At 35.1% G+C, this 13,019-nt stretch overlaps 1 protein-coding gene across 3 annotated transcripts in view; it reads right to left on the bottom strand.

The window, feature by feature from the left end:
- Window positions 1–2,636: 2,636 nt before the first annotated feature.
- The window catches only part of GNAI1 (G protein subunit alpha i1), a 38,050-nt gene continuing 27,667 nt past the window's right edge, over window positions 2,637–13,019 (bottom strand). For all 3 annotated transcript variants that reach the window (XM_054212735.1, XM_054212745.1, XM_054212754.1), the window contains exons 7-10: window positions 7,121–7,250; window positions 5,681–5,834; window positions 4,549–4,764; window positions 2,637–4,447 (exon numbers count right to left, since the gene is read on the bottom strand). In XM_054212735.1, the coding sequence (XP_054068710.1) occupies window positions 4,574–4,764; window positions 5,681–5,834; window positions 7,121–7,250 (475 nt within the window). In that variant the 3' untranslated portion in view covers window positions 2,637–4,447; window positions 4,549–4,573. The remainder of the gene's footprint in view (window positions 4,448–4,548; window positions 4,765–5,680; window positions 5,835–7,120; window positions 7,251–13,019) is intronic.

Here is a 13,019-nt window from a genome sequence, read left to right as displayed (position 1 = left end):
TGTAAGGGCTTCTGTGTATCCCTCTGGAACTATAAGCTACAGAACTGAAAAGCTCCACCTGCTCAACTTTCTGGTTTCCTAGACTTTTCTTCACGCTTTTCGTAAGTACACTTATTGTCTAATCAGCCTGCATATTCTTACACTATAATAATAACAATAATCTTATATTACATACAGACACCTGTATGTTCTTTATCTGCAAATTAAAAGATTAGCATATTCTGCAGGATTCATTCCTTAGATGGCTACACAATAGTACAACTTGTGAGTGAGAAAGCACAGTGACATCTCTTACCAAACTTTTCTATTAGTGGAAGGACAGAAAAGGAGGGAGAATAAAGAAGTTAGCTGAGAACAGCTAGTTCTGTGAAGCTGCAGTGACTTCTGCTGACAACACATTTGGTTTTAAACATCTTTTGTTCCATTGCAATTAAAAACAGAGTCAAATTTCAGATAGGACATTCTGATCAGTACATCCTTGCATACATACATCTATCTTCACTTAACAGCTGGTCTGAAATTCCTTTCAGAATTGAGGCATTGCACTAGAGAAATATAGTTCTACTGTAGAACTATATTTCTACACTGTGGGCTCAACTCTTGACCTTCCTAAAATCCAGGAACATGACCAAAAATGGTATAGCATTACACTATCCCATATGGATCTCAACCCATTGACTGCCTTTTAAAAAATAAAACTGATCAATAACCCTGATCTCTGCTGTGTTAAGTAACAGCATAAAGCCTTTCCTCTACCACAAAAGAAGAAACCGCATGCAGAGCAAACCAACCAGAAACACCTGATATGGAACCAGGACCAACTTTGAAAAACACTGCTCCTAAACATGCTATGGATAAAAAGCTTGATAAATGCATTTTAACTCAGCCATTTTTTAGACACAGCATACTTTCATGACGTGGAAACATAACTGAAATTCTGCTCCTAGCTTCCTCTATGTCAAGGTAGCTTCTTTAAAACAACTCCAGAGACAGAGCTGGAAATGGTTTTCTTGCACCCATGCAACTGAAATTTTAATATACCTGTTCTTCAGAATCCAAAACCCCTAAATCTTTGTAAAAAGTTACAGGCACTGATATAGCTAATTACTGGTAGTTAATTACTCAACAAAAAGTGCCCCTTAGATTTCCAGTTCAAGACTCTCTCATCAGTCTCACCTTCCTCACTCATAGCCTGTGAGTGCACTCTCACAGGCTGTGAATTATTCGAGGTTGAGCTGCTTTCAACCTCTTGTTTCACCTTCTACACTTTTTTCAAAATGAAACAGTCAGGGATTTTTAAGTTTACAACCCCAGTATTACTCTCTGACCCACAGACTATTAGTTATTAATATGAAGTACAGTAACTTCAAGAGACATCCACACAGAAGGATGGCCAGTATCTTGGTAGTTTCCTTTTTGCTTGATTTGGAACAGAAACTTATCTTTCCATTTTCCCCAATTCCAAATGCATACCAGCCATCATGCTGTTCAGCATGCGGCAGATTGAACTCTTTTGCTTGCTACGGTTTTATGAAGAATTTAAATCATGAAGCTGCTAATTGCGTACATGGAAACAGAAACTGCAATCCAGCAAATGCTACGCTGTTCCCATCCTATGATCCTGGATCCTGTCTTAGTTACTGAGAAGTTACTACATGTAACATCAAATTTCCTCCAAATTCAACAGGCAGCATCATGAAGTCTAACACCAAATTTTCCAACTACACTTCCTCACAGTTAAGCCCCTTAAAAATAACTACACATTTAACAATGGCTGCATTTTACTGAAATTCAACCACAGACAATATGCTCACAAGACCACACGGGCTGGAAAAGCCTCCGTAAGGTTGTAATCCCCTACATATACTAAATTATGCATATAGTAAACTTAGAATATTTAAAATAATCTGAAAGAATATCTAAGGTAATAGAGGGAGATTCCTTGTGTAAGGCTAGAAAAACCAATTTGCCTGGACACTTTGCATGAAGAAGTGAGAAGAATGGAGAACTGGAAGAGAACAGAAGCTCAGACTGCTCACGGACAAGACTGTCCCTCTTAGACAGTGGCAGACCTACAGGATTTCCTCCATTTTCTGTAGTACTCCAACTGAGAAGCAGCCTCCTGACAGAACAGATAGAGTGGAGCCTTTTTACAACTAAGTGTGCGGTTCCCACTATTGCACATAAATCCTCTTGTAGCTTTTCCTAGAGTGTTGCCTAGGCTGACAACTTTAATCTCAGGACAAAGATTGATCAACCAGTACAGAGCATCTATAGGGAAACATACCTGCTGTCCACTCACCAAGTCAGAATAGACACACTCACCTGCCAGGACTAGGAAGCAAAAGTATTTCACAATTTTATTCTGTGGTAAGATGTAAATACTACAGAAAACACTAGTTATAAAATTCCAAAAATTCTCCAACTGAAGCTGTTATGAACAATGGCAAAGGAAAAATATTTAGGAATTTATCAATAATCACTTTATGCCCATTTTCATGTTACTATTTCTTGCATAAAGTTTTTTAATTTACTCTTGACTTTGTATCTTCTCATTTTTACTACCTAGTTATGTCCACAGAATGGATGCAAAAAGATTTCCATCGGCACATTTAATGAAAAACATTTCTTTCAAGCAAGGCACAAAATTTAAATTTATTTACGTAATTTGATTAATCCCAATTTTTGTTTTACATTAAGTACAAAAACCAACTTGAACGTAGGTGTAAATACAATTTCCACAAAGTAGGTCAATGAGATTCAAAATCAGGTATGTGTCCAGAACTGTAAAGCACAATTAAAGGCAGCCCAGGATATACAGATTGCTTACCATAACTGCTGAAAGAGCTCATAATGTATGAATATACTTAACAACCTCCAGTAGTAAGTTATCTCCTTTCTAATCTCTCATTTAAAAAGCATTTAGCAATTCTGTACCTAACAAAGGAAGCATTAAAGAATGAGTAGTGCAGACAAGTTTTACTCAAGCTATCTGAAGCCTAACCGAAATACATACACAATTAAAAATTAAATAACGAACAATGACTTAAATATTTTGGTTGAACATTTCTAAGAACATAAATGCTAAGATAACAGAAAAATAGCAACAGGTTCAAAGACTGATTTACTTCTCAAAGAACCTATGGTGTACTGTAGCTGCCAGAAAAATTTTAACAATTATAGAAAATCATATTTCCAAGTTTGATACGTTCATATTTTCTAGATGACATACATTTAAGACAACCATCCACGAACTTATTTACAAATACAAGCTTGTTCATTTTAAAATCTGTATAAAAAAATCAGTTTTGGCACTACTCATAAGGCAATGGATAAGATAGCAAAACACATAATGAAAGCATAACCAGAAGAAAATCATATTCTTTAACTTATTATTTAAAGAAACAGTGAGACCTTAATTATAATTAAAGAGGAAATTAAAGAATCAACAAGTCACTAAAATACCCTATCCAAAATACTGAAGATTCTTTTTATATGCAACAGGAAATTGCTTTAACCTGTGAAGCCACTGTGCCATGTCTTCTGGGAGAACCTGATACTTCTACGGTTATTAAATTATCAACCTAGTTTTATTACCAGAAAATAGCAAAAAGCTTAAGGAGAACATGATTTTACTTCTTAAGTAAGCAGAAAAAATATTACTCTGAAGTCCAGCCTTTTTTAATGGTCTATAAAAAACCCCCGAAGATAATTTTGCCATTCACTGCACTAGTAAAGACCACAGTTTCAGACTTTTTTTTATTGATGTGAATGGTTTTAACAACTTCCTTTTTGCATTTCCATCAACTTCAATGATAGTTGAACCTTAAAATTCAGTTTCTCAGTGTTGCCACATTTGCACTGCAAAGACTGCTATCCCAGATTTCATAAACTGTGGATTTCATTTAAATTTAAAAAATAATCTTTGCATTTATCTTAAATTTATAAAAACATTTTTTCAAAACTTAAGGCAAAAAACAAGTTTTATTAGTTATGTTTCTTGAAGTCTGAGCAGGTGTACGAGGCTGTTTAAATATCAAAAAAGCTAACGCCATATACAGTATTACCAACAAAAGTAAAGAACAGGCAGCATGCACCCTTAACATGAAAAGAAAATTTAATTTTACAAGATGTTTAAATAATCCGAAGGCAAAAAGTGTCTGTCTCCTCCAAGAGTATCTTCATAAAACATGGAAATTTTAGACGACATCAAGTTACTAAAATATTCCGTTCAACGTTTATACAAATACATTACTACAATTATAAGTTTACATACAATCAACTGACATCTCAGTGTTAACTAATTACTTAAATTTACAAGACAAACATAAATAAAGCTGTTAAAACAGGCAAGTACAGTACTGATCTATCATTCAGCACAATGTATTTGTATTTCTTTCACCTTGAAAAGAATCAGATAAGAATTGTGCGAAGTCATTCTCCAAACCTAGAAATAAAATAGAAGAGAATTAAGTATATCCATGTAGGTTTTACACAGCATTGGCATATTCCAAATGCCTAAGTCCTGTTTTCAGGCATGTAATTTACCATTTAGCAACTGTTTGTCTGTTTCTCAGAAGAGGCCACAGTCTTTAAGGTTATTTTTAATAATGACATCAGTTACAGCATCAAAAACAAACTGCACATTTTTTGTGTCTGTGGCACATGTGAAGTGAGTGTAGATTTCCTTCGTGTCTTTTCTCTTGTTCAGATCTTCAAACTGACACTGAATGTAAGCAGCTGCTTCTTCGTAAGTGTTTGATCCTAGAAGGAGAAAATTGCTCAGTAAGCAGGTTTCAAACTGAGAAAGCCTAAGATGCATGCTATATCTTTGAAGGAAGTGGTTCTTTAGAAATAGTTAACCTAAACCTGAAGAGGAGTAATTCCACAGCCACTGCTTTAAGATACCATAGATAAATCCTGAAGGAATCTTTCTGGACACATTTTTAAGAATAAAAACTAAGGACTCAAATTTCAGCTGCAGGAAGAGTCTTTCCATTTCCTTCAGTGGCAGACAGAACAAGTCATTAATGACCCGTCATGGTTTCCTTGATTAGGATATTTTGTTTCCTTCATTCAAGTTATTCACTTTCCATTTTTATGTTTTTAAAGGGTTTGGGTTTTTCCCAAACTCAATTAAAGACATACACATTTCTCCTAAACTTTTACCTCCCAATGTGCTATTTTCTGTACAACGTAATAGCCTGAAGTTACAATGAATATGGTACATAAAAAGTCTAAGACTTGTTAAATTAAATCATCCTCTTTTTCTATGTATTTCCTGAGTAAGCCACCTACTTCTAACATGTATGTACATTCCCTGTTCAAGTAAACTCTCACGTATCCTCAGGGATTCCTGCTACTGAAAAAATTATATCTAAATACAAAAATAAGAGGACGTCAGAAAAAAAGAATGGGCTAAATAAATTAGGCTGAAAAGAGCTGCTGCAGCAGTAACATTTAAATGCTATCAGTGGACCAGAATTATTTCCCTGATTAAAAAGACGAATCCGACTTAGCACTATTTCATTTGTGATCCATAAAAACAACCCCCCATCTTAAACTATATTTCATTTAAACACTTTAGATACTGAGAGTTATTAAACTCCTCCAGATTTGCGCATCAAAAATGACGGAATTTAACTAAAAATTACTTGACACCTGCACCCCCCTCCAATACCTGCATATTCAGGGTAGCAAATAGTGAGAGGACTCCTTTTTATTTTTTCTTCAAAAAGATCTTTCTTGTTCAGGAAGAGAATAATAGACGTGTCTGTAAACCATTTATTGTTGCAGATACTGTCAAACAATTTCATGCTTTCATGCATCCGATTCTGTAATTGGAAAGAAACACCTTGTTATATTTTATCAGCCTGCAGTGGTAAAATCAGGATACATGTTTTTGATTAGTTACAAATGAACCAGATAAGTTAAAAAAACTAAGTTTCTAGCATACAGAATCACATTTTACCGCAGGAAAATAAAACACAGAGAGGCCAAGACCACTACCAAGAACACTTTCACGAGCAGGGTATAAGCAACTACTGTGTTTGGGTTGGTTTTTTTCTTTTTTTCTTTTTTTTCCTCATTTGCAAGCTTAGGCTGTTTCATTTTTTAAAAATTTTTGGTGTGTTTTAACATTTTGCAGTACAGACATTCTGCAAGAGCTGCTGAGTTACCTGAATTTTTCTTATATTGATTAGATCTTCTGGAAACTGAAACTGAAATTGTGCACCTAGCTGAGACTCCAGCATAAGAAAAAAAATAAAAATTTCTATAGAACTAGAGAATCAAATGAGCAGATTTTTTTCCTTTTACTCTAATTTTTAACTCTGTAGAAAAACCATCCAGTGTGTAAGTACTTTGGCCAAGCTCCACTCATTTAAGTAGCAGGGTGCTAGCTATGACCTTCTTTGGCTACATTTGACCTGAAAGGTTTTTTTTACGTCTCTCTCCTCCCCAAACTATAAGAAGTTGCAGAACATGAGGAAGAGCACAGAATTAACGATTCACATACGATAGATAAGCATCACTTTAGAGCACTCAGATAGTAAAAAGACTGCGCACACTGCATACTGACATGGGAGGAATCACACCTTGAAAAAGGAGAAAAGAGTGGAAGGGATTGGAAGGGAGGAAGACGAGAAAAAATTCTGCCTTTTTTTTTTTTTTTTTTTTTTTTTTTTTTTTTTTTTTTTTTTTTTTACACATTTTCAGAAAAATTTCACATTTAGAAAGAAAAACTGAAGACTGGGGAAAACAAAACATGAAGTACAAAACAGGTAAGCCAAGCAATCTTATTATATACTTCTAGCATACATAAAGAGCCTAAAATGTGTATTACTGACCATCTATCCTCATTAATTTATGCATCCTTTACAACATAAAATAATGTAGCTGAAGAGAATACTTGTCTCATAGCATTCCTTCTGAGAACATGAGGAAATACTCTGAAATCTGAAAGCATGAATTCTATCACCGTATCTCTGAGACCTTTTACACAAAACCCATACATCTTATAAAGCAGTAATACTCTAAAAGATGTATTTATATCTTTGCTTTCAAAGTTATTTAGTTTCTACCCAACAACTATTCCTGTTTTCAACATTAAGGTACTTGCCATTTCCTCATCTTCAGCCAAGACCAAGTCATAATCACTTAACGCCACACAAAAAATAATTGCTGTAACACCCTCAAAACAATGAATCCACTTCTTCCGCTCTGATCTTTGGCCTCCAACATCAAACATTCTGCAAAACAGAAGTACAAAGCAGGGAATGAACTTTGGAATTTTTAGCTTTCTGAATATTAACCAATAAAAGCTGAAAGTATCAGCTGTGTAAGCCAGATCACAAAATTTTTTAGAAGGCATACAAATCTGCAACATTTATTACTATTTAATGTCTCAATATAAAAAAACCCTATTTTCACAAACGCTTAAAAGTCTTCTTACACAACATTTTACAAAACGTGAGAAAGTGTGAGATGAAAGCTAAACACAACTGATTATTTACAAATAATTTGTACTCTATTTCATTAACAGTTAATTGCAATCTATAAAAAATAAAAATACACAGCTAACTACTAATTGTAAACGAGATGAAACTGTTACTCAACCTTTAGCCCAAATGAATAAAAAGTTTAGAAAAATAAAAGGTATTGATCAAGAGTGTTAAGATTCTTTAAGAGCAGAGTGGTGTCTGTTTTAATACTTTGAAATAATGCAATATGAAGGAAGATGGATACAAGCAAAAATGACTTGATGATTGTTTAGTATTCTGAATATAAATATATAAAATTTAATTTTCACTTTTTCAATTTTAATCTGGAATCTCCAAATCCTGGTGAGTTTCAGATCCTCACTCTCCTAAACCAAACTGCAAGCTGATCTATTTTTCAACTGTCCATGTTTAAATAGGATATTTAAGAGACAAAATTATTTTCAAAGTTCTCTTAAAAGACAAAATAAGCATTTACCTAACAAGAATAATCATTTTCCCTCTAATAAAAGCGTTTGGGTTTTTTTTGAAATGCAGGTAAGTGGGAGAACTGAGCTATAAAGGTGAATTTTGTTTCTTTTGAATTCTTAGCTTAGCAGAAATAGAGCAATAGGAAAAGACCACATTCCAGAACTTAACAGCAGTGGATCAGCAAATTAGCACGATATGAATGGATTTGCTTTTCTCTGCTATCTCAACGCTTTAAATGGCCATTTACTATTATGGGCTACAGCCACTCTGAAAGACAGAGCTTTCATTAGACATCATTAGGAACTTCAAGTATTTTGCAAGCCAGATAAACAGCATCTGAACCGTGAATCATGGGGGCGGAGGGGTGGGATGGACATCCAACACCAATAAAAAAAAAAAAAAAAAAAGAGAGAAAACAGAATTTTCCCACCTATTCCTTTCTTATCACAGAAAAGGTTTGGTTGCCTCAAATTGCTGCAATGCGTTACAGCTTCAAAACAATGCAAATATGTCACATATTACTTCCCTCGCTATGTCAGTCAATGTTCTATCATGTAAACATATTTTTTCCTCCTACTTACACGAAAATGCAATTATACCTTTTAAAAATGGCCTGACTTCTGTCTTCAGAGCTTTTCACAAGTAATTAACTTTTTTCTATATTGTCACAAAAAAGAGCTTAGAAGTCAGTATGTATAAAAATGTTCAAATGGGAGGAGGAAGAGAGAGAAGAAAGAACAGAGGACAGATCAGTTCCTACATCTCCGTCCTCTTTGTTGTAAGTAGCAGAACGGCCAGCTCTATCATGAAAACCTCAGTTAGGCAAAAGTGTCATACAAACAGGAAGAGAAATCCAGACCAGAATAACAGTTGTTAAGATGCATAGTTACAATTCTTGTAAAGATATTCCAGCATGGCCTAAAAATCATTCAGAATTATATTAGTAATAAGGCTATCATGTTGAGGGGGTTTTGTCAGAAAGTGCGGCATGTAGGGTTGAACAATAATAAATCTCATTCTTTATAGGACAGAAGAGAATACAAAATAGAAAAATTAACTGAGAAACTGAACAAGAAAAATGCTCCTTTTATTTTTTGTGGACATCAGCTTCTAAGGAACATGAGAAATTAAATGCTTTATACTGATGGCAGTCCTGTAATGTGAATCTGCATGGGTCTCACCTAGTTCAATAACATCTCATGGCACTGCTCCATGCAAAAGTATTACTACTAACGTGGTAACTGATAGGCATAAGAAAACAAGGCACAACTTCCATATTAATAAAGAACTGTTGTAGTAAGTATTCTTTCAAAGAACAGCTAAAATCTGTAAAGAAAATAGGTCTGCACAAGAGGCATTGTATGATTTTGGCTTATTCAGACTATGTTGCCAGCATATACCCTGAGAAGGGAGGAAAAACGCAGAAGACAGACAACTTCTAGAACATAAGAAAAATTTAATTTCCATATTTATGCACTCATTTTTGAATTTTTTGTATACTAAAATCTAGTGCTGAATGAAGCCTTGGCACCACAGTTTCACAGTGAACACGCAAGAAACAGCGAGAAATAAGAACCCAATGGATTGTTTTATGTAATGAAGCTTCTTCTCCATATGATATGAGTACAGACATACAGAAAAAAAACCCTATTTGGCACACAAAATTAATAAAAAAAATAAGGCTGCAAGTATCTTTCAGAAAAATTAGCTATTCTGAACAGAGTGGTCTTCAAGTACATAAGCTTTCCATCTGCCCTCTTACAAGTCACACTGAGGCCTATTAGGTCACAGTCCCAAAAGACTGAAACACTCACAGAAGCTGCTCTAATCTGCAGACAAATTTTTAAAAGTTTTTAAAGAATCATTTACAGATTCCACTTTCCAATATGTGAGGTCGTGCACACAGGGTTATGTGCAAGCCCATCTTTTAAGCACTTGCCTCAGGTGCTAAAATTCATAGTACCGTCCACGATTCGACTACTCAAAAGAACCATATTTTGCTTACGCAAGGTAAGTCAGAGCCTACAATGAACTAAAAAGAAATACAAGGCAGTGCTGAAAGTAATGAAGTTTGTAACAGCTGAATCTATCCCCCTTATACAAAGAATGAAGATCTAGACAAATGCTTTTTAATGACTTTCCATTATTTAAAGAAGGTAGACTTCTCCGATGAGATTACAAGGCGACTATGCCACATTAAGACAAATTACTTGACTGAAGTAAATGTAAAATATTAAAGACACTTCTCTAGTCATCACTCCCCTAAGCTATGTTACTTAGGTAGAATAAACAGATAGCTTTCTGAATGGTTTATCTGCAATTGTGCAAATGTAAGGACTTACGCAAGGTCCTTTCATTAGCACAATGTTTCTGAAAGCTAGTGTTGCCAGATTTGCTACGTTATGCTTCTTTCAGACTATTTCAGCAAAGAACATGATTCCAGTACCATAGAAAATGTGATGTGGGATAAAAGGACACCAGATATTTATTATGATTGCTTTCACTTCTTTTTTAAGGTTATACAAGTTGTTTACTCCAGTCCTCAGCCTTGCAAAAGACTGAATTTGGCAAATGTTTTTTTGAGGCAGGGTGTTTACAAAAATATGATACTGTCCTGGCCACTGAAATGAAAAACAGGTGCTCTCTTTTACCTCTCTAGCCTTCAGAGTAGGGACAGCATCTCGCTTCAGAGGAGAGGAAAGAAAATAAGAGCGAGAGACTTAGAGTTGAAAAGAAACTAAACTACTTTAAAATAATAATAAATAATAATAATAGAAATACATACAAAACTAGTATGGAGCTCCCAGGATGACAATCAAGTCAGCAGCAGGTGCTCGGAAAGTCCCAGACTGGACTGACCAACGGAGCTGGACGGGAGCTGAACTCAGGAACTGGATTCAGGAATCCAGAGATCAGAATCAAAGGGAGACAGACAGTCCGTCCTCCTTGGACACCAGCCATTGAAGAAAGAGGCTGACCCCTTTGATCACTTAGCTTTTATACTGAGCATGATACAGACGGGATGGAATACCCCGCTGGTCAGTTTTGGGTCAGCTGTCCTGTCCACTTCTCCCCACAGGTGCAACCCGTTTACACTCTTCCACTTCCGACCCTCTAACTTGGTACATAACACAGTTAGCTGACCTTATAACGATAAGTGTAAGAAAGCAGGAGCCTCTCTGCATACCATTCCTTGGTACTCGCTATAAACATTAGACCTTATCTGCTAGGAGCGGACACTGTCTGAAAGATATGCCGTTAATTTCAGAGAGTTAGAAGAGGCTTAACTGAAAAGTAAGATTACTGAAAAGAAAATGGTTCTGTTTTCCTCAGACTAGGACAGATACACATCTGGAAAGTCTCACATATTACAGAGTTATTAAAACCAACCTGTATTTTTTTTTATTACCCCTCTTTCCTGTTTTCCCTGGGCTGTAAAATGGCAGGGGGGGCAGGCAGACAAAAAAACCCCTACCGATTTAATGTTAGTGTGCTACATGACTAGGTAAATTGCACTAGAAAAGATTCAATTAGAACTGATATTCTTAGAAATCTTCAAGTGTTTGAGTTGCTAGATTTTTATTTTAAAAAAAAACACAGTAAAAAGAAATAAAGAAGAAAACAAATTAGAAGAAAAATAAAGACCCTTGGCTTTCTGATCAAAAACTGTCAGAAACATTATAACCTCTAACGAGGTCTTCTACTTGGGTATGCAAGTGACAATGCTCATTGCCTATTTAATGTTCTACAATGGAATAATGCCATCTTAAAAACATTTTAAAGATTACTCGTGTTAGAATTTTAAAGTGAAAAAAGCATTCCTTAGGATTGTTCCTTACCTTCAGAGATACCTTTCAGGGTAAGTCTCTCAAGATCACCCTATATAAATTCAAGTCAGCCATCAACTTCTACTTAGTTCTCAAATAATTAGTGATGGCTGCACCCATAGGATATTTATACTTCTGTCAATTCTAATGCTAACATTTTATAATTTTGTACTAAGACCTGAATTTCCATAAGATTTTGTTAAATTATCAGAAGAACATTTCAACAAAATAAGGTGTTCTTTGAAGACAAAAGTAGTAAGTAATCAGACTCAACTTCCGAACTAGTCTATAGAAACAGGATGAAGATGACTTGCTATTTGCATTTTAGATTGAATCAATAATCAAAGCTATGCTAAGCACTTTAGGGAGAAGGCTGAAATGAGGCTCAACCTCAAAGAATCTAAACACACACAGGAAAGAAAAGATAATGAAAAAAAAATCCCTGAAGTATACAATATTGCAGTTAGTCATGTTCATGTACCCTCACCCTGGTATAATCAAACCTTTTATGCTTTTAGTTCATCTCAAAAGTTCTTTTCAATGTTATGTAAGAGTATACTTCTTCAAGCACTTTCAATAACTCATTAAGCCTAAGGCACCTAAAATTTAAACACCTGCGGTACAGGTGTTCAAATGTACAACATTACAGCTAAATACTTCCAAAGGCCTGTCTTAAAGTTGCACATTTTATAGAAGTATAATCATACGGTCCTTATAATGGACTTTGTAGGACTGTAATCATATGGCACTTATAACAGTCCTAATAATCAGTACAGGCTGGATGTAGAGCTACCTGTCTACGTATTCATTGAGAATGTAGAAAAATTTAAACACATTACAACAGGTAACTGAACAAGAAACATTAGGAAGTGATTGAGAAAATGGATAGCTCCTCAGAACACTGAAGATCTCTCCTGAGGCTTGGCTAAGGACTACTCTTCTTAGGTTTGCAAGAGATTCATTCCCATTTACCGGTATTTTGTATACTTAAACCCTGAAACAAGGAAACAAAACATATTCCCACAGTACTGATGGCCCTGAAGCATCCATATTACAACACCTGCTATGCATTTACACAAAAAAAGTATTTTCCATGAAGATACTAAACAAATACATTGGACAGACATGCTGACAACAATCTCTGAACAATCTAAATGCAGATGCAATGTGAGCTTTACTGAGTTTTCTTCTCATTCTTCCTGATCAGTCAGAGGTAGAATAT

This window comes from Rissa tridactyla, chromosome 1 (assembly GCF_028500815.1).
Source record: "Rissa tridactyla isolate bRisTri1 chromosome 1, bRisTri1.patW.cur.20221130, whole genome shotgun sequence".
Lineage (NCBI taxonomy): Eukaryota > Metazoa > Chordata > Aves > Charadriiformes > Laridae > Rissa > Rissa tridactyla.
This window is presented reverse-complemented; position numbering and strand designations above follow the sequence as displayed.